At 36.9% G+C, this 27,753-nt stretch overlaps 1 protein-coding gene across 1 annotated transcript; it reads right to left on the reverse strand.

Annotated features, from left to right (window-relative positions):
- Positions 1-12,552: 12,552 nt before the first annotated feature.
- Positions 12,553-27,346, reverse strand: LOC125822855 (uncharacterized). The gene is made up of 3 exons (XM_049502313.1): positions 27,159-27,346; positions 22,938-23,328; positions 12,553-12,687 (listed from the first exon to the last, which is right to left on the reverse strand). The coding sequence occupies exons 1-3, from the start codon at positions 27,344-27,346 to the stop codon at positions 12,553-12,555; spliced, it is 714 nt and encodes a 237-aa protein (XP_049358270.1).
- Between the last annotated feature and the right edge of the window lie 407 nt (positions 27,347-27,753).

Below are 27,753 nucleotides of genomic sequence, written 5' to 3' on the forward strand. Positions count from 1 at the left end.
AAAAATACAACATATTTACTAAAATGGGTGTTTTAACTTTGAGGTATTATAGTAATTTAACATTCAAGTTAGGGAGTTCATGCTTTTAAAGCAATAAATATATATATATAAAATTTCATTTATTCATAGTTCTCTCCCAATTCCTTTTTAGTATTAAAAAAGTATTTTTAATAAATAGGGCAAGTAAAATAGGAAAGGAAGAAGTAATTTTTATGCTTTTGACCAAGTTATGATTCAATTTAATCAAGAAATAAAATGTGTTTCATTTTGAGTTCCTTTCTTTGAGCAAAAAAACTAGTTGTGCCTTATCAGATAACTCACAATCCTTCAGAAAAGTTATAACTTTTCGGAAATGTTATAATTCATCGAAAAAGTTACAACTCTATGAAAAAGTTACAACCCTTCGAAAAAGTCACTACCCATCAATATTAAAAGGTGTCAGCTTTTAATATGATATAGAACAAATAAATAAATATATAAAAATATAACATATTTACTAAAATGGGTGTTTTAACTTTGGGGTATTATAGTAATTTAGCATTGAAGTTAGGGAGTTCATGCTTTTAAAGTAGTGTATATATATAAAAAATTTCATTTATTCATAGTTCTCTCCCGATTCCTTTTTTAGTATTAAAAAAAGTATTTTTTAATAAATAGGGCAAGTAAAATAGGAAAGGAAGAAGTAATTTTTATGCTTTTGACCAAGTTATGATTCAATTTAATCAAGAAATAAAATGTGTTTCATTTTGAGTTCCTTTCTTTGAGCAAAAAAACTAGTTACACGAAGATTGACTTTTTAAAAATGAAATAAAAATAATGTGTATTATTTTGTTTTATCAAAACTCAAAAGCACAAGTTTGATCCACAAATAAAAAAAGTATTCTCAAACGTGAGTTTTCTATTCATGAGATCTGTTAAAAACTTGCTTTAAATTCTTTATGCATGGGAACTAAATTTCTCTTTCTCCTTCGTTTACTTTCCTTATCTTAAAAAAAAATTTAATAAAGGTTAGGAAAGTCAAAGCTAATATAATATATGCAATGAAGTTCTTAAATTTTTGGTAAATTATAGTTTTCGTCAATGCCGTGTTTTTTGCCTTGTACAAATCATTTGTAAATATTTAAAAAATAATTGAATCATTATAAGGTAATTATAGGTAATTCTATCTAGTTATATGGTATGAAAAGGAAATGTAAACTATACATTTTCTTAAAATATTATTGTTTAAATTGACACTGATATAAAGTCAAGCTCCTTCACTTACTACTTTTTTTAATTTGGAAAATGGATGGCGAAGACGTGGAGGAAATGAAGTTTTTGTTTTCATTTGAATTGATTGTGACTTCTAAAATTTCTTTATTATTAAATGTAAAACATGGTAATATGTATATTTGGTAATGTTTATATATGTTAAATTTAGGCTATAGTAACATAGGAATTGTAGACCTAATTGGTTTGGTTTTTCGATATCCTAGTAGGTTTGAGATTTGATTAAAAAATATGTGAATAAATAAAGGGAAATTTTTCAAAACAACAATATTTTAGCATTTAATAGGGCCGGGGTCAACACTTTTAATATTTAATTAAAGGCGGAATGACCTGGGAGGCCCATGTACTTGGCTCCGTTTGTCACATGGACCCTTCTACTCACAACTTTGCCAACTGAACACTCGAATCCACTGAAACACAACATTTTAAACCCATCTGACCGTTGACCAAGTCTATGTGGCAACTTAATAGTTGAGCTGGAACAAACACGTGCTTTCACGCGTTAAAGGAGCGTAGACATAAAATTCTAGACTAAAAACAATTATAAGAAAAAAAAAATGAAAAAAGACAAAACAAATAAATAAATAAATATAAAGTTTGTCACTTTTTTGTTTTTTCTCCCAATTTCTTTTGTCTGTCTACCCACCCGTTCTTCCCCGACCCAATTCCCATTTCTCTCACTTTCAGTAATCCTTTTCAGATGTAATTGCTTCAGTGTTTGTGAGATTAAATTATACGGAGAGAAGCTATTGGGGAAACGAGGGAGCCGGGGAGGGTAATTTTCAGGTGGTGAAGTGACAAAGATCTGGCGATTTTGGAGAGTAAAGAGTGATTGTTGTATGTCTCTGTGAAATTAGGTGAAGTGTATTGTGTAAAATTATATGAAGATGTTAAAGCATATTAAGATATTTTAGTGTGGTTCATCGGTATTAGAGAATATTTAGATACTTTAGTGTGGTTCGTCGATAATAATGGAGGAAACAGATTTACGATGGTTCAAGTGGGCGACAGAGACGTTGGTAAAAAAAATATGACAGAAAATTATGAACCATGAAAATTTGAAGAAGAACGGTGGTTTATAATTATTTAAGGTAGTGTTTCAGGTAACGATGCAAGATTGCAATGGTGTTTTTGCTGTAAAAAATGGAGGGGAGTAGTCAAGGATAGGGGCAGTGAAGGAGAAACATAATGAAAAAGAAGAAGAAATTAAAATTTTTAAAATAAAGTAAAAATAAATGAGGTGTCATTAAAAATTTGATGTGGATGATGACATGTTATTTTACGGTGTGTTTGAAGTGCACGTGAAGCCAAAATGGTTTAAAATATTGTGTTTCAGTGGGTTCAAGGGTTCAATTGGTAAAGTCGTGAGTAGAAGGATCCATGTGACAAACGAAGCCAAGTACATGGGCCTCCCAGGTCATTCCGCCTTTATTTAAAATGTCAATATTTAGGTTTGTTATAATGCTGATTGTATTTATTTAATTTGAAAGAATACAAACTTTTAATAACAAATGGAGAGAATCATGGGAGAAAATATTTCAAAAAAGGTAAAAATATTTTCATTAGTTTTTATGTTTAAAACTCAACAAAAACTTGTTCTCCAGAGTATTTGCTTAAAGATACTAAACTAAATGTTCAAAAACATATTTATAGTCGCCGAAAATAAGGCACGAAAGCTCATTCGATGAAGTAAGTCGGGCTCACCAAACCACTCGGCGAGCTGCTCTTTGGTCTCTTCCATCGCCCTTTTGCCTTGGCATTCAGCATCCTCAAGGTTTGTAAATTTGGGTGATCTATCTTGGCTTCGCGGAATCACTCGGCGATCCGCCGACTACACCTTTTCATCGCCAACTTGGTTCTTTCCTTCCGGGCTTGGCACACTGGAACATTAGGCGGTCTGATGAGTCACTCAGCGATACGCCGAGTGATCTTGACGATCCTCAGGCTCACCCATCTTCACTTCTTCAGCCTATTTTGCTTATTTGTGCCTGCTAGTGTCCTTGTTTTGTTCCTCAATCCATATTTCTAAAAAATCAAGGGTTTTACATCTGTTATTGGCACAAAATAAGTATTTAAGGACACTAAATCTATATAAACATGCCCTGAATGAGTCTAAATCTCGGACTCATCAACTACTCTCATACAAGAATCTTGAACTTTGTTTTGGATAAATTATCTCTTCTAGTTTAGTCTCCTAATATGTTTACTTTGTGTATTCTTTTTGTTCAAATGAAGTTCAACGTTTCCATTCAATTTCTTATCTCTAATTGGTATTGCTCTGCTACAAACTTTTTGGTTACTTGTGGGGTCCATCACCTGTTCTTTTCATTGATAAAACACGTTACTCTGTTTTCATTGATCAGTACAACAACTATATTTGGTTGTACACTCTTAAAAACAAACATGAGGTTTGAGACATTTTTCCTAAGTTTCATCCCTTAGTGGAAAAATATTTTAAGCAGAAAATTGTCTCTTTGTATACTAATGGAGGAGGTGAATATAAAGGTATTGATCCGTATTTCACTTTAAATGAGATTGAACAACTTGTATCACCTCCTCATACTCAAAGAGTGTCCACAACAGAGCATCGTCATCGGCACATTGCTGAAACTGCCAAAACACTTTTACACGAGGCATTATTCAAGTTTTTGGTTGTTTGCTTGTCAACATACAACTTATCTTATTAATCGATTTCCCACTTAAAACTTTTTGGTTGTCTATGTTACCCATGGATTAATCCTTACCCCAACCATAAGCTTAAGCCTAGGTCCACTCCATGTGTCTATCTGGGCTTCTCCCTAGTTCGTTACGCACACCAATGTTTTGATTGCACTAACTTTAATTCTTTTTATCTCGTGTGATGTAAAGTTTTTTGAAAATATTTTTCCCTTTCACACAATATTCTCACATCTTAAGAATAAATCTTTTACGCTTGTGTGGGAAGTTGTTGACGCACCTATAGATTCTCAACTTCAAACTCTTTCACCAGATTATTCACCACTTCCTTCTCCTCTTCCTGTTCAAGACATTTATGTTGGGTTATGAAAGTGATTAGGGTGTCATGCGGAAGCGTACAATTACAAATCATATATTAATAAATTAGAGGACAATTAAAAGTATCCTAAAGACATATTATTGATATGGTTTGGTGAAGCGACCTACATATTATAAAACTAATATAATATTGAAAAACATAAATATGTTTAGGAGAAAATCTCCCCATAAACAAAACTCTCTAAATGACTACATTGTGGATTCTATTGTGTTTTGCTATGAAAATAGGGATCTTCAATTTATAGATCTCCGGACTTATCAACTAAGAAAAGAATAAATCAAATATGGAAGAAAAATATATTTTCCTTTCATTAAAAGTAAAAACATTTATCGTAATGTTTTGTCTTTTCATTTAGGAAAAAATAAACTTCAAATAAAGTAACAAAATCAGGGTAAAACCCTAACAAATCTCCCATTTTGGCTGAATTTTCTTCACAAAACTTTTTCCTCCTTCATATGCTTGATAATCTTGGTCTTTACAAGTTCTTCATTACTGCTGCTTGCCATGGTTAAAAATATATGAGTTAAAAATGGTTTAGAATATTTCATTTTTATTTTAAAAAATTACAGCAACAAGAATATTGAAAACATAGTTGAAAGTTTTCTGCCCATGTGCTTGACAAAAATCTTCATTGTCATCAAATTTGTTGCAAATTGAGTTGAAATCATTTGAACCTTTCTTCAATCTTGTTGAACCATGTGTCATTGAACCATTGGCTCTGATACCACTTGTTGGGTTCGAAATTGATTAGGGCTTCATGCAGAATCTTACAATTGCAAATCATAAGATGATAAATTAGACGACACATAAAACTATACTAAAAGACATAATATTATTATTTGATATGACCAATTGGCTTACATAATGAAAAACTAATAAAATGACATTCAAACTGCAGAGCTTAAAATCTTCCCCATAAACAAAGTCTCTAAATGACTACATTGTGAATTCTATTGTATTTTGCTATGAAAATAGAGATCTTCCATTTGTAGATCTCCAGACTTTTCATCTAAGGAAAGAATAAATAAAAAATGGAAGAAAAATATATTTTTCTTTCATGTAAAGTAAAAACATTTATGGTTATGTTTTCTCTTTTCTTTTAGGAAAAAATAAACTTCCAATAAGGTAAGAAAATCAGGGCAAAACCCTAACAATTTCTAGCAGTGGCCAAGCTTGTGAGCCTGTCTCCTCCGACCGGCCTCATGTGCATCCCACAAGTTTAGTTACTTCACTTTCTCAGTTTCATTCTTCCCTTACTTCTTCACAGCAGCCCCAATCTTTTGTCCCATCACATAATACTGCCCCTAATCATATCACCTACAATCACCGAAACAAAACACAAATTTTGTCACCTGCTTCTACAACATATCATCCAAAACAAGCGAGTTTGCCTTCAAATCCTCTACGATACCCACCTCCTCCTCAAACTTGCCCAACAACTTGATCGAAAAATAATATTTTTCCCCAAGAAACCTTTTAATTACATTGTGCAACTTCCTCCCAATGTTTCCCTGCATACCATCAAGCAGTCTCTTAAGCACTCAAAAAGGAGGTCAACTATGAAAGATGAATTTTATATGTTAATTTAGAATCAAACATGGCAATTGTGTCACACCCCGAGCCTACACCCTGGGGGGACTTGCACTCGAGAACCATTGTTGGCCCTAAGTGAACACTTTGCCTGGCTTACTACTCAGCAAAATACTTTACTCAACAAAGACATGCTCATGAAATAAACTTAGAATGTATAAAGAAACATTCACTAACCAAAATGCCAACTCAAGTCACAAACATTAAAACTGAAAATGGAAAAGACTCGTGAACTAACAATAACTAACTGTCTATGAAGTCTTTAATAACTGAGATTGACGTCGGGAAAAGACCCCGATCATCCTAATAAAAAAGCTTAAGTGATAAAAACAAGATAAAAGGGATCCTCCTGAAAGCAAAGAGGCACACCAACAACTCTGAATGCTCAATTGGATCAACGAAGCGATGGATGTTGATCCTGGTTACCTGTATTTGCATCATAATATGATGCAAGCCAAATAACGTCAGAACATTGAATGTACGAGCATGCGACGGGAAACCTAAACATGACATAAGCTTGAATTGAATTCTAAAAAAATTAGTTACCTCAGCTTTACTCAACTTATCAATACTCAACTCAATGCAGAAATAAACAACAGTAATGATGCAATTTATATAAAGCATTTAAACAGTAGGTAACAACTCAATGTATTTAAGAAATACAATAACAACTCAATTTATACATAATAAATTAATATAATTTTGTGGGAGTTTCTTTAACCGACAACAATCACTATGAGCTATGTGATGATACAACGTCTCACCCACGCTGCCAGAACTGTCCTATAGATTGTCGGAATATAGAACACCTCAACTAAGTGGATCCACTAGTATATTCTTAAAAGTATTAAGGAGTCATCTAAAAAGTATGACCCTCTCTACCCACGTTGGCTATATGGTGTATGGAGACTTTGAGTTATTATGAACTCATTCTCATATCGGTGCTCAATACTACTCCCAAAATATACTCAACTCATATGTTTAAAAACATAACTCTTTCTCTGTGATTTGAGGTTTTACTCATAAAACTTATCTCTTAAAAGAGATAGGATTCAAAACTACTAACGAAAAGTCATTTGGTAATCGGTGTTTCCTCTCATTTTAAATGTGAAACATTTAGTCTTTGGGAATGCATAGTCCCCATATAACATTTTAAAGAAATGAACTCGGCTCTACTCTTTCTCAATCTCAATGATGAAGTTTTAAAACAAGTTTAAAAGATTTTCAAAAGACTTCTTAAAATGACTCGAAGAACTCTCAAGATTTGACTTTTAATTCTACCTTGAATTTGAATTATCTATTCAAGGTTGTGATTTGTGATAGGAAGGATATTGTGATGATTAGGAGTGTTTTTAGATAGTTAAACATGAGAAACGATCAATTAATCACTGTCTGGAAGCAAGTCCACGACGCAGAGAGAAAAGTTCCACTTCTGAGGAACAGGTCCGCGTCAAGGACCTAGTACCCAGTTTCTGTCCGACTTTTTCCTTCTTCGTTTTCTAACCCCATTTCTCCTAAATTTGATTCATTTCCTCAATTCCTCTTTAGATTTAGATACCCAGTACATGTACACCACAATATAATCAAACACAACTCTAAAATCGATATGATTTCCTTAACAACTAATCAATCTCATCTAAACTCAAGAACGAAAGCCAATTTCAAGAACACAATTCAAGAACATCATACTTTCAACTTTCTAGAACGAATTTCACTAAAATAAACATGATTGGTGGGTGGGTGAACGAACCCAACGCTATGAAAGTTTCACATACCTCTTTAGGGATCGACCATTGGAGAAATCCACTATGAAATCTTATTATCTTGACGAAAACTTGACCTTTTCTCCTCTTTTCTCCTCTTTCTCTTCTCTCAAAGCCCTGACATTATTTTGGAATGCGTAAATTGAACTAACTCAGTTTTGACCCCAAATAAATTCCTAAAAACAAAATAAATTAATTGGGTAATGAAAAGACCAAAATCCCCATCTAAAATTCGGTTGAGTTTCCTTATCAAGACAGCCCAACTTCAAACGGGCATATCTCCCTCATATGAGCTCAAAAACTAGTAAACTCGAGTGCATCGGAAAGATTATTCCAAGACCTTTCATTTGATATCTTATGGCACACCTAACTCATCATGTACTGAGAGTTATGGTCGTTTGAAATTTACCCAAACTCATACTTAACATACTTGCCAAATTTCAGATTTTCATTATTTCCAAAAATGGTTCTTTCTAATTCTAGCTCTTTCAAATAGCGGGGTGTTACAATATCTAACCCTTGGGAACATTTGTCCTCAAATGAGAATACCCTTAGTAGGCTAAGGGTGTAACATCTAACATCCAACTTAAACACTCAACAAGAAAAATGAAAACACAACAAGTCAACTTAAAGTAAATGCCAAGAAAATGATTAGTACCTTAATTTGTAATTTCTCCGGACTCAAAGAGATGTGGGTATCTCTTCTTCATGTCCTCCTTAGCTTCCCAAGTAGCTTCCTGAACAAACTGATTTCTCCATAGAACTTTGACTAATGCTACTTCCTTGGTCCTCAAATTGCGAACTTTTGACGATCTAGAATTTGAACAAGAATCTCCCTGTAAGATAAACTATCCTGAATACCAATATCTTCAGTAGGTATGATATGTGAAGGATCGCCCGAACACTTTTCAACATGGAAATGTGAAATACCGAATGAACCACTGGTAACTCTTGCGGTAACTACAACTCATAAGCCACATTACTGATCCTCTTGGATATTTTGCAAGGACCAATATACCGGGGACTAAACTTCCCCTTCGTGCCAAATCTCGTAACACCCTTCATGGTTGAAACCTTCAAATAAACCTAATCATCTACTTCAAACTCTAAGTTTCTTCTCCTAACATATGTATAGGATTTCTGACAACTCTGCGCTATTTTCACCCTTTCTTGAATAACCCTCACCTTCTCCATAGCTTGATGAACTAAGTCTGGTCCTATCAACCCAGCTTTACCAACCTCAAACCATCCAATAGGAGTTCTGCATCTTCTCCCATAAAGAGCCTCATAAGGAGCCATCTAGATGCTAGAATGATAACTATTGTTATAGGTGAAAATTCGTAGTAAGTTTAACACGAGTACCAAGACCCTTTTGGAGTCATTTCCAAAATTGAAAAGTGAATTGAGTACCACCATCGGAGATAATGGATAAGGGAACTCTATGCAACCTCACAATTTCCTTCAAATACAACTTGGCATAGTCCTCCACTGAATAAGAAACTTTGATGGGAATGAAATGAACTAATTTCGTCATCCGATCAATAATAACCCAAATCGAGTCATATTGTCGCCGGGTGCGTGGTAAACCAACAATGAAGTCCATGTTTAACTCTTTCCACTTCCAAGTAGGGATACTAATGTCTTGGGATAAACCTCTCGGCTTTTGATGCTCAACTTTCACTTGTTGAAAATGAGGACATTTAGCCACAAATTCCGCAATATCCTTCTTCATCCCCTTCCACCAATAGATCTCCCGAGAGTCACAATACATCTTGGTGGCTTTTGACATGATTTTTTCTCTCAAGTAATCAACATTAGAAACACACAAATCACCTTGATATCTATGTACACCATCTCCCCCTTGGGGGAAAGCCTCCACAAACTTTTTAAGCACCGCTTCCTTTAATTCTACCAACGTCGGGTCCAGACCTTACTTGGCTTTCACATCTGACACAAAAGACGATTCTGAACCATAAAGCCACCCTTTGTAGAGTTAACTAACCGAACACCCAATCGAGCCAATCTATGAACATCTTGTATCAACTCTCTTTTATCATCCTCAATATGAGCAACACTACCCATCGATAATTGACTAAGGGCATCTGCCACCACATTTGCCTTAGCAGGATGATAGAGAACACTCATGCCATAATATTTCAATAATTCAAGCCAGCTCCTCTGGTGAAGATTTAGATCTTTCTGATTAAACACGTATTAGAAACTCTTGTGGTCGGTAAAGACATCCATATGAACACTATACAAAAAATGCCTCCAAATCATTGAGGCAAAAACAACCGCCGCTAGTTCAAGGTCATGGGTCTATAATTGTTTTCATGAATCTTAAGTTTCCTTGAAGCATAAGCAATGAATTTCCCATTTGGCATACGCATCCTAACCCAATTCTAGATGCATCACAATAAACGACAAAACCATTTGTCCTTTACGACAAAGTCAACACCGGAGTGGAAGTAAATCCATCTTTATATTCTTGAGAACACTTTTCACAGGCTTAAGACCATATGAACTTAAACTTCTTTTGATTCAATGCCGTCAATGGAGAAGCAATCGAAGAGAACCTCTCAAAAAACCTATCTGAAGGGTTAGATGTCTAGGCCAACTTTTGACCGCATCCATCTTATTAGGATCTACCTCAATACCCTTACCAAAAAACAAATGCCGAAGAAAAGCCACGGACCTTGACCAGAACTCACATTTACTAAACTTTGCAATGAGTTGTGGACTTGCAACACGATCCTCAAATGATTGGTATGCTCGTCTTCACTCCTCAAATAGACCAATATATCATCAATGAGTATAGTCATAATCATGTCAAGGTATTGTCTAAACACCATATTCATCAAACCCATAAATTCCCCCGAAGCATTAGTCAAACCAAACAACCTTATTCAAAACTCATAATGACCATACCGAGTTTAGAAAGTCATCTTTGGAATTTCATCATCTTTCACCCTCAATTGCTGATAACCTGGCCGGAGGTAAATCTTCGAAAAGTAACTTGCTCCTTGTAGTTGGTCAAACAATTCATCTATCCTTGGTAGCGGGTACCTATTCTTAACGGTAACCTTATTCAATTGTCGGTAGTCAATACACAAACGTAGCGAACCATCTTTTTTTCTAACAAATAAAACTGGAGCACCCTATGGACAGATAGTTGGTTGGATTAAACCCAAATCCAACAAATCTTTCAATTTGTCCTTTAATTCCTTAAGTTCTTCCAGAGCCATACGATAAGGAGGAATAAAGATAGGTTGCGTATCTAGGAGAAGGTCAATACCAATGTCTATTTCCCTTTGCGGAGGAATATAGAGTAAATCATCAGGAAACACTTCCGGAAACTGATTTATGAGGGGGACCAACTCAAGAGTAGGGTTCTCAGAATCTATATCCCTCACCCTAACTAAATGGTAAATTTAGCCCTTAGAAATAATCTTTCTAGGTTTAAGACAAGAGATAAACTGACCCTTAGGCATAGAATTTCCCTTTTTCCACTCTAGGATAGATTCATTTGGAAACTAAAACTTGACACACAGGTTCTACAATCAATAGAAGCATAGCATGCATGCATCCAATCCATACAAAGGATAACGTCAAAATCTAGCATATCAATCTCTACAAGGTCAACAAGAATGACTCTATGGGACAAGGAGACGGGATACCTTCTATAGACCCTCTTAGCCACAATAGAATCACCAATCGGAGTAGAGACAAAAATAGGATCTAACAACACATCCGAAAGAATATCCAACCTCATACCCACATATGGCATCACAAAAGACAATGTAGCACCGGGGTAAATTAAAGCATAAACATCAAGTTAGAAGACTTTCAACATATCGGTAACCACAACGGGAGAATCGTCTTGTTCACCACGCGTCCGAAGTGCATAGAATCAGTTTTGCTTGGGAGCATTGGAACCCGAAACACTAGGAGAAGCTTGCTTACCCTCTCTTTTTGTGGCCATAAGCATCAGGAAATCCCTCATCTTATGACTACTTTTACCACAACCAAAGCAACCATCCATTCCAGCTAAGAACTTATCCTCGTGCTTTTTTCCACACCTAGCACAAGTAGACATAGGCAATGAAGATCCACCACTATTTCCTTATTGAGGCTTAGGGTTAGGCACCCTATCTTTGTTGAACTTAGAAGGAGCATTGGAGGAACCTTGGTTGGAGAACCTTTGTCAAAACTTAGAACGACCATGTCCATCAGACCTTGAATGTGAGAAGTTACCATTACCGCTCTTAGCCCTCTTTGCCTCCCTAGATCTTTCCTTAAATTTCTCCTCTTTGATTTGTTGAGTATAAACCATAAGACGATAAAATTTTATATCATTGACAAACATAGCGGTACGACATTCCTTAACTACCATCTCGGACACACCCGAAACAAATGTACTCATCTTTGCCCTAGGATCGACAACCATAGTAGGAGCATATCAAGATAATTGTGTGAACTTCAATGCATATTCCTTTACACTCTTACTCCCTTGACAAAAGTTGATGAATTCAAGCACGTTTGCCTCCCTCATCTCAAGGGGAAAAAACCTATCATGGAAATCAACTTTAAACTTTTCCCAATTAAGAGGACCTGCATCTTCCACTCTCCCTTCTTTCTATTGGTTGAACCATACTTGAGCTACACCCTTAAGTTGATAAGTGACTAACTCTACCTTTTCTTTCGGCGTCACTCCTATGATCATCAACACCTTATATACCTCATCAATAAACTCTTAAGAATCTTCCTCAACTTTAGATCCATGAAACTCCGGAGGATTCATTCTAGTCAAGTCCTCACTCTAGATGTCGTCGTACCCACATTAGGGTTCATGGGGACCCTAACCTCCCTATTGGATTAGGCTGTCATGACTTGAGCCAATACATGAACTGCCAAAGGATCGACCCAAACTTGAGGAGCTTCAGAAGGAGCCTCTTGATTCATATTCTCTCCCGCATTCCTTCTAGCATATGCCCTTCGAGTGGCCATATACTATAGAACAACAGATAAGATTTAGGAGAGAGACATTATGGAGTTGAAATCTATCGCACGACTTTAGAGTAGTGGAAGAAGTGAAGTTTCCTAAACATATTATAGCCTCTCATTTGTAAATGTGGTGCTCTTCACACTCATGAACAAGACTTTACTCGACGTAGCTTATGAGACTTATAGGACAATTCTAAACCTTGTGCTTTGGTTACCAAGTTTGCCACGACCCAAGGTATCTCCTAGGTGTAACATGACATTTAAGACCCCAAGAGGCCCCATACAAGCCACTTAGCATACATCATATAAGATTATAGAAATCAAGAGATTTTAAAGATAGTTTCAACAAATAAAAGTACTATACAGAAAAGCATAAGTCTACACATCGTCTCAAAGCCATCTAGTACATACAAATTTATCATGGCATAGCCAATACATCAAGTTCCAAAAATGAAATTAAAAACAATAAGGGAATCAAGCTAGGTCCTCGGAATATGAAGACTCACCAATCTACAATACTCTATATGGGATGCCTAGCTACGGAAGTGCAAATCTGTAAGGTCGATCCCTACATTTGAGGATATGTAGGCAAGAGTATGCGTTAGTACAAAATATGTACCAAGTATGATAACCATGCATAAAACATTTTAAAACATGTTTAAAAAGGGATATCTTCATGAGATATAGTGACGAAGCTAAAACATGATATAAAAAGGATTAGAGGACGTAAGTCAAAAACATGGTCAATGCAAATATAAATCATCTTAAAAACATTTGTGAGATACTTCTTGAAGTAACCTTAGTTCATTATTGTGGGAGATTTAACTTTAACCGACATATAAGATTATGTGAGCAATCAACACGAAATTCGGTGTCTACCCCAATAGCAGAAAAGGGTGTCCTACTTGCCAAGGTAAGACCACGAACTTTCACAGAAGCATCTTCTTTATTTCTCAACCTATTAACTTGACGGTCTAAAATCTCAACCAGAACTTCCTCAAAATAAAGATTCTCCTTAACTCACAAACCTTCTAAGGGAACTATAAATGTCATATATCCAACACATTTCTTCAACAAGGAGACATGGAAAATTGGATGTACTAATGCCAACTCACTAGGAAATTCAAGTTCATAAGCGACCTTGCCAATTCATCAGAATCCTATATGGGCCCACATAACGGGGACTAAGCTTCCCTTTCTTCCCAAATCTCATTACACCCTTCATGGGTGAAATTTTCAAGTAGACCCAATCATCTACCTCAAACTCAAATTCTCTACTCCTCACATAGGCGTAGGACTTTTGTCGACGTTGAGTCATTTTCAACCTTTCTCTAATAATCCTAACTTTCTCCATAGCCTCATGTACAAATTCAAGACCTATCCAGGCGACCTCACCCACCTCAAACCAACCTATAGGATATCTACACATCCTCCTATATGGAGACTCAAATGGAGCCATACCAATACTTGAGTGATAGCTATTATTGTACGCAAACATAATCAAAGGCAAGTTATCATCCCAACTACCCTTGAAGTCAATTACATATGCTCTCAACATATCTTCCAAAGTTTGGATAGTACACTTTGATTGCCCATCAGTTTTTGGGTGAAAGGTTGTACTAAGCTTAACACGAGTACCAAAACCCTTTTTGAAGGATTTCCAAAACTGAGAAGTGAATTGGGTACCACGATCGGAGATAATGGATAAGGGCACTCCATGCAACCTAACCATTTCCTTAAAATTCAACTTGGCATAGTCCTCCACCCAATAAGAAACCTTGATGGGAATAAAATAAGCCAATTTCGTCATCCGATCTACAATCTTTGGAATATGAGGACTCACCAATCTTCAATCTTCTATATGAGATCACTAGCCATGGAAGTGCGAATCTGTAAGGTCGGTCCCTATATTTAGGTAAAATGTAGGCAAGAGTATGCGTTACTACAAAATATGTACCAAGTATGATCGCCATGCATAAAACATTTGAAAACATGCTTAAAGGAGATATCTTGATGGTATGCAAAGACAAAGCTAAATCATGATATAATAAGGATAAAAGACATTAGTCATAATACATGGTCAACGCAAATAGACATCATCTTAAATCACTTGTGAGATACTTCTTGAAGTAACCTTAGTTCATTATTGTGGGAGATTTACCTTTAACCGACATATAGGACCAGTTGAGCTATCAACATTGAATGCGGTGTCTACCCCCACACCAAAAAGGGGTGTCTACTTGCCAAGGTAAGACCATGAACTTCTAGCTTGTGTGGATCCACAAGCTAATGTCTATCTAAGAAAATAATCCTATGGGGGCACATAGGTATGAGATAAAGAGATTGCTACTAGAAACCTGACCTCTACTTACAGGAGAGCTCTCATCTCCATATCCTCTCGGTGCTAAGCATAAATCTCAAGGAATAGTCATTTTCTTAACTTGTTCTTATTATCCATGGAAGGGCACGTTGTATTGCCGATCCAAGCTTAGTCATATGTCATCCATGGAAAGGCACAATTAAGTTATCAATTCAAGCTAGGTTTCATTAGAATAGCTCGTTAACTTTGATTCATTTTAGGTGAGAAGACCTTTCAACCTTAGAATCCTTTATGTGAGAAAACCTTTCACATTCATCCATGAAGTAGAGCAATCCTTTCAAAACAGTTAACCATAACAACAACATATATACTTTTACTCTCAAAGCAATATACATCATATATCATCAATTCCATAGAACATACATAATTCCATAATTCTCCTTTCATAGTTCAAAACCCACTTTCAATCATCACTATCTAAAAACATGGGTTAAGAATGGGTTCGTGGGGATTCATCTTAAAATCATTAGATTATATCAAGTCATGCATAAAATTTCATAAATTAATTAAGTAAATCAACATTAAAAGGAACCCATGACATGAAAGAAAAACCCTAACTCAATTGGGGATTTCTAACTTTGTAAATTGGAGAATTTAGGAACTCCATACAGGAAGGGGCTCCATGGATGAAAATTATCATACCTCAATGCCAAAAGCTTGCCATCAATAGTGAAATTAGAGGCTTGAATTGAAACCCTAGGTTGACTCCTTCTTCTTCAAGCTTTCTAGAAAGAGAAATATTTTGGAGAGGAAAACCTGTTCTTCTTTTAGGAATTTGAGAGAATGATTTAAATTTGGGAAATTTGGTGATAAAAATACTTATATAGGGCTTTAGGTGAATGGTAAAACGACATAGTATTAGGTTAGAAAAATTAGGAAAAGACCCCAAAACCCCTAAGAAAATAATTGTCGACACTTATTGATGGCACGACCTACGGTCCGTTGGTCAGACCAAGGACCGTACTGGTTGGTCGTTGTTTGGTGTTCAGAGACCAGCTTTTTGGCCTTGAATGACAAGACACACCCACGGGCCGTGATCTATCGACAGGTTGTGGGTTCGATCGTGGGTCTTGAATTTTGACCCTAGAATTTCTCTAAGTCTGGGACTCACCTACAAGACCTACCTACGGCTCGTGCATTGAATGGTGGACCATCCTGGTGAATCGTCGAAAAAGTACTAAAACTTATCATTTTTGGGAACCTGGGCTAGCCCACCATAGAGCTGGCCTGCGGTCCGTGTGTCAGTCCACGGGTCGTAGGTGGCTTCATCGGAACTAGCACCAGAAAAAGATTTTCTGAAGGACTAAAGTTTCTCTCTCTTTCTAAATTTGAGGTGTTACCTTGCACTGGTTTGGGACAGATTTCTGTTCTTTTCCTTACAAACCCCTTTGAGGTTTGCACCCTCACTTGGGTAGATTCTTTTGGAGTGGTAGGTTCTTGACGACAAGGATCCTCAGATGGCTCGTTTTTAGAAACACTCATGTGTCTCTTTAGAGGAGGAGGAGGAGGGGAGTCTTTATATGACTATGTGTCAGATGTAACCATTTGCTTACCTTTTCTTTGAGCCATTACTTGCAAAGAACATATTCAAACATAGATTTGTGAAGTTTAGTTGAAATCAAACTCATTCCAAAAATTAGTTAATCGCTTAATGGGAAGGCATATCGCTTAACAGGATTGGCAAGCTCAGGTGAGCTCGCCAAATTAGACAGTAGCAGAATCACAAGAACCAGGAACAAATGGCAGAATCAATTCCAACTCGGTGAATCGTCAAGTTGATTTCGGCGGGATAAGATAAGTCCACCAAAACTGATAGTGTAATTTGAAAAGAAATAGGCCTCAAGGGTGATATCCACTCCCACTCGGTGATTCGCCAAGTGGGTTTGGCGGATGAAGACAAGCCCACCGAATGGAACAACACCCAAGGTCACATCTATTTTAAAGGAGGCGAGTTGGGGCTTATTCAGTGATTCGTCTAACCTCCTTGGTGAGCTAAGACAAGCCTGCCTAACAAGTAGTATTCACCCCAATGCCTAATTTTTACAACTAAACTTAACATACGTAATAAAACAAGTTCCCTAACATCATTAATATCCACCTATATGTTCATCTACTCATGGGTACTCTGACTTCCCCCAGATCTAGCTAAGTATTGCTCAAATTGATGATTTTCCCTTAAGAAAGTAGTCACCCTATCTATCATTGGGCCAAATCATGCAATTAGGTCACCACTGGGGTACTCAAACTTCACCCGCATCAAATAAGGCTTAGATCCAGCAAAACTATCATTTGAATTTCACAATTCAACCAACACAACCAAGATAATCATTCTACAGGCAAACACATGCAAATGACTCATGGGTACAGTTCAATACACATAGAAGAAAGCTACCCAATGAAATCTAACATACAATATCAACTAATGGACTCAATCCCACACCTACATTGCAATTTAAAGCTCAAAATATTCAGTAGAAAATGAAAATCAACCTTACTATGAAGCATAACTCGAAAATAATAAGTAAATGGGGTTGGGTTGACAGTGAAGGCAAGAAAAGAACTACTCGAGCTTGAAAATCACACACAGAGGACTCATAAAAACTCAAATGATGTAATGTAAGAGAAATGAGATGAAACGGTTTCAAAATATTAAAGGGGTTGATTTTTGAATTTTAAAAGAACCTTGGCCTTGTTATATTAGGCCAGTTTGACAGTTTTGACTTATGTCACCGAACATGTACGTTGATGTCACGACCCAAGGTACCCCCTAGGCGTAACATGGTGCATACCTGAGAGGCCCCATTCAAGCAACTTAGCATTCATAACTTGAGAAATAGAATGAAAAGACTTGAAAGACAATTTCAATACATGAAAGTTTATAAAGAAAAGCGGAAGTCTGAACACTTGTCTCATTAACCATCTAGTACCTAAGAGTGAAATTGGTCCTAGGCCATACATCATGTCCAAAATTGAAAGTAAGAAAGAAAACAGAAAACAATGAAAATCCATCCTCGAAGCATGTGGACTCACCAAAGCTCCAAATCTCTCAAAATCAACCTCGAGCCACGAAAATGAGAACCCTGACTGTCGGACCCTACATTTGGGGAATATATAGGCAAAAATATGTGTTAGTATAAACATGTACCAAGTATTATAGCCATGCGTAAAACATTTGATAACATGCGTAAAAAGGGACATTTCATGACATGGAATGACCAAGCTAAAACATGATATAAAAAGGTTCAAAAGACATAAGTCATAAAATATGGTCAATGCAAGCTAACATCTTTAAAACCTTTGAACACATGTGAGATACTTATTGAAGTAACCTTAGTTCATTATTATTGTGGGAATTAACCTTAACAGACATAAATACCATGTAACCTATAACATGATCCCCCGGTGTCTCCCACACTGAAAAGGATTGTCCTACTTGTCAAGGTAATGGCCATGAACTTCTAACTTAGGTGGATCCACTAGCTAATGTCTATCTAGACAATCATCTATGTAAGGGATAAAGAGATTTCTTCTAGAAACCCGGCCTCTACTCAGGGGAGAGCTTCCATCTCAATATCATCTCGGTGTTAAGCATAAATCCCACGGAATAGTCATTTTCTTACTTCTTCTCATTATCCATGGAAGGGCACGCCATCTTGTCAATCCAATCTAGGTCATAAGTCATCCATGGAAAGGTATCATTCAATAACCAATGCAAGCTAGGTTTCATTTGGATAGCTCCTTATCTTTGATTCATTTAGATGAGAAGACCTTTCAACCTTAGAATCCTAACTATGTGAGAAAACCTTTCACAATTATACTTTCATGTGTATATGAGAAAATCCTTTCAACAACACAACAACAACATTATCATTGATACTTCACTCTCAAAGCATCCTTAAAACATTTACTTAAATCCAATAAGAACATGCTTAGTTTCATAAACTCTTAATTCATAATCCAAAACCCACATCATATCATCATAATTTGGAAAACATGGAAATTACATGGGTTCATGAGGAATCATCATAAAATCATAGGATTAACTCAATTCATGCATAAGAGATCATAATTCAATCAATTCAATCAATAATCAAGAGAACCCATAACATATTAGAAAAACCCTAATTCAATTGGGGATTTCTAACTTTGAAAATAGGAGAATTTGGGTATTCCATGAATGGAAGGAATCCATTGATGAAAAGTATCATACCTTAATTCCAAAAGCTTTCCTTCAATGGTGGAATTGGAGACTTGCCTTCAACCCTAGGTTGAACCCTTCTTCTTCAAGGTTCTAGAGAGAAACATATTTTAGAGAGGAAGAACATGATCTTCTTTGGTAAGTTTAAGAGAATGACTTGAATGGGTTGAATTTGAGGTTAAAAATACTTATATATGGGTCCTAGGTATGGTTAAAATGACATAGTATAATAATAAAATAATTAGGAAAAGACCCAACTGACTCTGGCTTACAGCTGATGCGAACCTCCAGATGGAGGCCCACACGAGCCGTCTCAGGGTTCACAAGCCGCCTGGGCCATCGTGACCTTAGACCAGTGGATTTTGCCTCCCCTTCACGGCTACCACAACGACACATTTGTCTCTTCAGGAGCCGTCTGGGTGCTCGTGAGAAAAGCCTGCCTTGGGGAGTACCCTGTCCACTTCACCATAGGCACCACCAAGAGATGTGGTACCCTTCCCGAGGCATCTAATGGTTCGTGGGAGGGGAGCCTATCCTAGACATCCACTTCCTAAGCCCCCATGAGCACCACCACGAGCTGTGGTGCCCTTCACGGCCCGTCATGGGTCCCATGCCATGGCTCAGTGGAGGGCTGGTGACCTCCCACTTGACTCTCTTCTCGAGGTTTCCTGGTTCTAGGGTGTTACATTATCTCCTTTTTTGGAACATTCTTCCTCGAATGGAGTTCTAGACATCATACGAAGGAAATGAACTCAAATATAGTAGTCCATAATGCATGAAATCACATAAATGCACATATCTGAGGAGGAAACATCAACTCCAAGTTAAAGCATATTCAAAACATCATATCATGAAGTCTATATGCAACTCATATTCAAATGCACATAAACATGTAGAAATCAATCAAATTGATTCATTTTCTCAAAACTTAAGTTTTTTTTCATGAACATGCATAAATGAGGAAATCACGAGAATATCTAAGACACATGACACCAAAAGAGTAAACTATGAGGAACTCATTATCTCAAGCTAGAGTAGGGGTAGAAGGAAAGAGATGGGGATATCGAGACATCATATCAGCCTCAGCCTCCCAACTAGCACCCTCGACTAACTAATTCCTCCACAACACTTTCACGGAAGCAACTTCTTTATTCCTTAACTTCTTGACTTGCCGGTCTAAAATCTCAACCAGAACTTCTTTGTAAGAAAGAGTCTCCTTGTCTCCCAAACCTTCTAAAGGAACTATAGATGTCGGATCACCAACACATTTCTTTAACATGGAGACATGGAAAACTGGATGCACCGATGCCAATTCATTAAGCAATTCAAGTTCATAAGAAACCTTACCAACATGCCTTAAATTCTAATATGGGCCTATATATTGGGGACTAAGCTTCCCTTTCTTACCAAACCTCATTACACACTTCATGGGTGAAATTTTCAAATAAACTTAATCGTGAACATCAAACTCAAGATCCCTTTTTCTTACATCGGCATATGACATTTTCCTACTCTGAGTCGTTTTCAACCTTTCTCTAATAAGTCAAACTTTTGCCGTAGCCTCATATACCAACTCGGGACCTATTAGGGAAACTTCACCCACCATAAACAAACCTATAGGAGATATGCACCTCCTACCATACAATGCCTCGAATGGAGCCATACCAATACTCGAGTGATAACTATTGTTATATGCAAACTCAATCAAAGGCAAGTGATCATCCTAATTACCTTTGAAATCAATTATACAAGCTCTCAATATATCTTCCAAAGTTTGGATAGTAAGCTCCGTTTACCCATCGGTTTGGGGATGAAAGGTTGTACTAAGCTTGACACGAGTACCAAGACCCTTTTGAAAAGATCTCCCGAACTGAGAAGTGAATTAGGTACCATAATCGGAGATAATGGATAAAGTCACTCCATGCAACTTTAACATTTCCCTTAAATACAACTTAGCATAGTCCTCCGCCGAATAAGAAATCTTGATAGGAATAAAATTAGCTAATTTCGTCATTCGATCTACTATAACCCAAATCGAGTCATGTTGTCGCTCTGTGCGAGGCAAACAAAAAATTCCATATTTAAGTCTTCCCACTTCCAAGTAGGAATGCTAATGTCATGGGACAAACCTCACAGTTTCTGATGCTCAACTTTCAGTTGTTGACAATTGGGACATTTAGTCACAAATTCCACAATATCCTTCTTCATCCCATTCCACCAATAGATCTCCCGTAAATCACGGTACATCTTGGTCGTAGGATAATTCTTTTCATGAATCTTAAGTTGCCTTGAATCATAGGAAATAACCTTCCTATTTTGATAAAGTACACATCCTATCCCAATTCTCGAGGATTCACAATAAATAACAAAACCATTAGTCCCTTCTGGCAAGGTCTAAACCAGAGCGGAAGTAAGTCTTTCCTTCTACTCCTGAAAACTCTTGTCACATTCTTCGGACCATATGAACTTAGCCTTCTTTTGAGTGAATGCTATCAATAAAGAGGCAATCGTATAAAACCCCTCATCAAACCTTCTATAATAACCAACCAAACAAAAAAAACTTCTAATATATGAAGGGGATAAATGTCTAGGCCAACTCGGTACTGCATCCATCTTCTTAGGATCTACCTCAATACCCTTACTTGAAACAAAGTGGCCAACAAAAGCTACGGACCTTAACCAAAATTCACATTTGCTAAACTTTGCAAAGAGTTGTTGGTCCTTGAGAATTTGCAACACAATCCTTAAATGATTAATGTGATCATCCTCACTTCTCGAATAGATCAATATATCATCAATAAATACAATCACAAACATTTCAAGGTATTGTCGAAACACCCTATTCATCGAATCCATATATGTCACTGAAGCATTAGTCAAACAAAAAGACATCATGAAAAACTCTAAATGACCATATCGAGTTCTAAAAGCTGTTTTTGGAATATCATTTTCCTTCAACCTCAATTGGTAACAACCCGACCGAAGGTCAATCTTAGAGAAGTAACTTTCTCCTTTAAGTTGGTCAAACAGATGATCTATCGATGGGAGAGGATACTTATTCTTAATGGTAACCTTATTCAACTGTCGATAGTCTATACACATACGAAGAAAACTATCCTTTTTTCTAACAAACAAGGCTGAATCACCCCATGAAGATATACTTGATCGGATGAAATCCTTATCCAACAAGTCTTACAATTGCTCTTTCAATTCCTTAAGTTCTGCCGGAGCCATTCACTAAGGAGGAATAGAGATAGGTTGCGTATTTGAGAGAAAGTCAATGCCGTAGTCTATTTCCCGTTTGGGAGGAATACCGGGTAGATCATTTGGGAACACTTTTGAAAACTCATAAACTACGGGGACCGACTCAAGAGTAGAGGTTTCAGAATCCACATCCCTCACCCTAACTAGATGGTATATGCAACCCATATCAATCATCTTTCTAGCTTTAAGACAAGAGACAAGCTGACCCTTTGTCATAGAATTTCCCCCTTTCTATTCTAGGACAAGATCATTTGGAAACTGGAACTTGACTACACGAGTTCTACAACCAATAGAAGCATAGCAAAAATGCAACCAATCCATATCAAGGATAACATCAAAATCTAGCATATCAAGCTTTATCAAATCAATAAGAGTAACCCTATGGGACAAGGAAATAGGACACTTTCTATAAACCCTCTTAGCCACAGTAGAATCACTCACAAGATTAGGGACAAATAAAGGATCTAACAACACATACGAAAGAACATCAAACCTCATAGACACATATGGAGTCACAAAATACAAGGTAGAACCGGGATGAAGTAAAGCATAAACATCAAGTTGGAAGAATTTCAACATATCGATAAACATATCGAGAGAACCCTCTTGCTCACCACGAGTCTGGAGTGCATAAAATCGGTTCTTCTTGGGAGCATTGGAACCCGAACAACTAGGAGAAGCTTGCTTGCCCACTCTTCCTTTAACATTAAGCATTGGGCGATCGCTCATCTTATGACCACTTTTACCACAACCGAAGACACCATCCATGCTAGCTAGGCACTTACCCTCGTGCTTCTTTCCACACCTATCATAAGTAGACATAGGCAATGATGATCCACTACCATTCCTTCCTTGAGGCTTAGGGTTAGGCACCCTACCTTTGTTGATCTAACACCTCGGAATCTAGTAGACTAAGCTAGGGGCTAAGTTCCAGGAATGAACTAGAGAATTGGGCCTTGGAACCCTCCACGAGTCGTGAAGGGAACCACGACTCATGGTGGTGCCCATGATGCCTAGGTAGTAGCTAAAGAAGACTTCCTACCACCCACGAGAGCCTAGACGGCTCATGGTGGTCACCACGGATCGTGTGACTACTCGTGGAGGTGAGGCAGTAGCTTCACAAGGCTGCCCAAAATAGGGACCCTCCCTACGAGCCACTAGACGGCTCGTGAAGGCCACCACGGGCCGTGGGAGGGGTCGTGGTTATGAGTTAGATTTTTAGGGGTTAAAGGGTGGCAAGCAAGGCTACTGGTCAAGGGCCAAGGGCATTACAACGGTCCGTGAAGCCCCACACGGACCGTGTAGTCATCCGTGAAGGGTTTGTCATTAGACTTAGACTATAGGCTCAACTTCAAATGATCATATCTCTTAGCTAAAAATGAATTAGGTGGGACATGACCTATAGAATGAAAGGTATCTGAGTCTTCTTTCCAACGCCACCAATTTTTTCCAATTCTGATCTCGGGATAAAAAGTTATTCCCGAAATAGTGAAGCACTGTTAGGCTGAAAATTCTTCACGACCCGTTTGACGGGCCATGGTGATGATGACGATCCGTGAAGGCGTCCTTCATGCCATTTCGGCAGTTAACAGTTAGGTAACTTCTTGGATCTTTTTCCAATTGTTTTAACTCAAAGTTATGTCGTTTTGTCCAAGCCTAGGACCCCTATTTAAGTCATTTTAACACCAAAACTCACCCAATTAAGTCATTTATTTCAAAACCCAAATAATTCTCAAAGTTCATCCTCTTCACAATATTTCTCTCTCTCAAACTCAAGGAAGAAGAAGAGTAGAATTGGAGCTAGGGTTTTGTAGAATTCAAGGCTTCTTCCTCAAATTCTTTGAAGATTCATTATCAAGGTATGGTAGCTTTTCATCTATGGGTAGCCTTCACCCATAGAGCCCCTTCAAAGTTCAATTTCAAAACTAGTGTTTTCCCCAAAAGTGAGAGTTTGACTTCATTCTTGTGGGTTCTTTCCAAAAACATTTTTAATGGTTGATTTATGATGGATTGTGATTGAATTGATGAATTATTGTTGGTTTATGATGAATTCCCCCAAGAACCCATGAAATCCCTAATTTCCCAAATTTGGATCTTAAGGTGTGAGTATTATTATATATTGATTCAATTGAATGAATAACAATTGTTTATGGTGTAATTGCATGATTTTAGTATGATTATACATGTATTCTTGACTAACTAAAGGTTTTAGGGTGAAATTTATATAGTTTGGTTTATGCCATGGAAGAGGCAATTGAGGGCTTTGATGTGACCCTCTAAGACTGATGAACTACTTTATGAATTACTTGAGATTAGAGTAACTAAAGATGAATTACTTAAAAGTAAAGCTTGTAAACATGCATTGATTAGATTTGGGCTTATGTGATGGATCATGGTTTAGTGATATTTAGATTGAGTTTGTATGATGTTATATGACTATAATTGGTTAAGAATGAAGAATGTGGTCAGATTATGTTTAGAATTAGGTATACATGATGATTATGTGAGGTATTGCTTGATAGTAAGGCTTGCAGTATGAAGATAATTTCAAGGGCGTTAAGGGTAAACGCTTATATAAATGAGCTAATGATGTTAAGGCTTTAAGAGGGAAGCTATTATGTGTGTTTAATTGTATGTGGTTTTATTATTGAAAGACTCCACCAACATGACCTATATTATGAGTATTTGAGATCATGCATTTAATGACTTGATTACTTGAACTATGATTATATCAATGTCTAATATAATGAATGCCAGATGTATTGATTGAATATGGTCTTTGGTCCTTAAAAGGGCAATATATGGTATTATACATGCTTTGTGAAAGTGTGTTCATGATGTAAGACCATCTTTTGAGAAAGTAAAGTGATCATGACTTTGATGTAATTGTGGTGTTGTTGAAAGTCTATTCTCATACACATACACTTATACATGATTATTCCAAGATTATGATGATATTATTTTGTTGATAGAAAGTTCATTCTTATAAACAAATAATGAATATAATGTGAAAGTTCTTCTCAAGTATTGAAGATTCTAGGTTGAAAGTCAGTTCTCACCTAATTGAATCTAACATGAAGATTCTAGGCTGAAAGTCAGTTCTCACCTAATTGAATCTAACATGAAGACATGGACTGTGAAAGTGTTTCTCACGCATGATCTAATGGTCTATCCTAATGAAACAAGTTAGGATTCAATAAATACTTCATGGGAATTATGCCTAGGACCGAGTGGATATTGAAAATGAGATAGAGGCTCTCCCGTCAATTTAAAATGCTGGGTTTCTAAATGTAATCTCATGAGATGGAAGCTCCCCAGTTAAGTAAGGTTGGATTTCTAGAAGCAATCTCCTTATCCCATACACTACGTGCCCCCATAGGTTATTTAGCATTGGATCTATCTCCAAGCTAATACATTTTAGTTCTACCTTAGGCAAGTAGGACACCTCTTTTCGGTGTGGGGCATGACACCGGATTCCATGCAAGCTCACATAGTGTATGTCGGTTAAGGAAAATTCCCACAAGGTCAAGTCTAGGATGTACTATGGCTATTAAACAAGTTCAACTTAGTATGGGTGGGGGTATGAGACTTCATCCATGCATTGCACAAGTAGGCATTGAGAGTAGTTATGGTAGGTTCCTCTATGTCAAGATGACTCATTTAATGAATGTGCTTGTGACTAAATGGTAATTGCATTTGATGACAAGGCTACTTATAATGTTGTATGTTAACTTGGATTGTTTCCATGAGTTGCTTTCCTTGATGTGGTTGACTAAAGGTGAATGTTTCCTTGTCTATGAGAAATAGGATAACGATGAGATTAAAAGAGGGTAAACATGAGTGAGGATCTAAAGTGACTTGCTTAGTGTGGGTAGGATTATGGGATCTTATCCATACATTGCACAAGCTTACCTTGCGGTGGCTCATGAAGTGTTGCTCACATGTCATGCTAACACTATATTGTATTGACTATGTATATGTTCCTAATGATATTTATTATGCTCACTAGTTGTGATTGTTGTTTACCATGCTATAGTCTATATCTCTTCATGATGTCTTTTATGCTTATGACTGGTGTTTTCACACTACCTTCAAAGTGATGGTTTAAACTAATAAAGTGCATGCATTCAACTAAAATGTCTCTTTTATCATGTTTTCAAAGGTTTTTATGCATGACTATCATACTTGATACATTTTCGTGCTAACCCATATTTCTTCTACATTTTCCACAAAGTGTATGGTTTGGCGATATCAACTTTTATCCTCGTGGCTAGGATCATAGTAGATCAAGAAAAAGGAGTTTGGTAAGTCCTTATAGCATTTGAGGGCTTGACCATTATGTCTTTTAAGTCTTTGATTTCATGTTTAGAGCTTTTGTATGGCCTGCGTCCCAAAGTTGTAGTCTTAATGGTTATAGATGGTTTGAGACAAAGTGTAGACTCCCACTTATTTTTATAAAAGACTTCGATAGTAAAAGAAAAAGTTTTAAATTCCATACCATTTTTGTATTATCTTATGTTATGATATGCTATGATGCTTTTCAGAGTCTTGTACACCGTGTCACATCTAAGGGGTACTCCTTGGTCGTGACAGTTGAATTTAGGAGGAGCATTGGAGGAGCCTTCGCCAGAAAACCATTGTCGAAACATAGAACGACCATGTCCATCGGACCTTGAAAAATAACAATCACCAGTTTTAGCCCTCTTTGCCTCCATAGACATTTCCTTAAGTTTCTCCTCTTCGATTTGTTGAGTATGAACCATGAGACGAGAAATATCCATGTCATTAACAAGCATGGCGGTGCGACATTCTTTAACAACCATTTCAGACACACCCAAAAAATTTAATCAGCTTTGCCATAAGATCAACAACCATTGTGGGAGCATAAGATAATTGTGTGAACTTCAAAGCATATACCTTCACACTCATACTTCCTTGAAGGAGATTGATGAACTCAAGAACCTTTGCCTCCCTCATCTCAAGAGGAAAGAACATAGAGGGAAAGCAACCTTAAACATCTCCCAATCGAGAGGACCCAGATCTTCCAGTCTCCCTTCTTTCCACTGATTGAACCAAATTTCAGCAACGCCCTTAAGTTGATAAGCGGACAACTCCGCCTTTTCCACCGGCGTCACTCTTATAATCATCAACACCTTGTAAACCTCATCAATGAACTCTTGAGGATCTTTCTCAACCTTAGAACCATGAAAATCGGGGGGATTCATTCTTG

The sequence above is a fragment of the Solanum verrucosum genome, unplaced genomic scaffold, assembly GCF_900185275.1.
Source record: "Solanum verrucosum unplaced genomic scaffold, falcon-dt-bn FXZP01000104.1, whole genome shotgun sequence".
Lineage (NCBI taxonomy): Eukaryota > Viridiplantae > Streptophyta > Magnoliopsida > Solanales > Solanaceae > Solanum > Solanum verrucosum.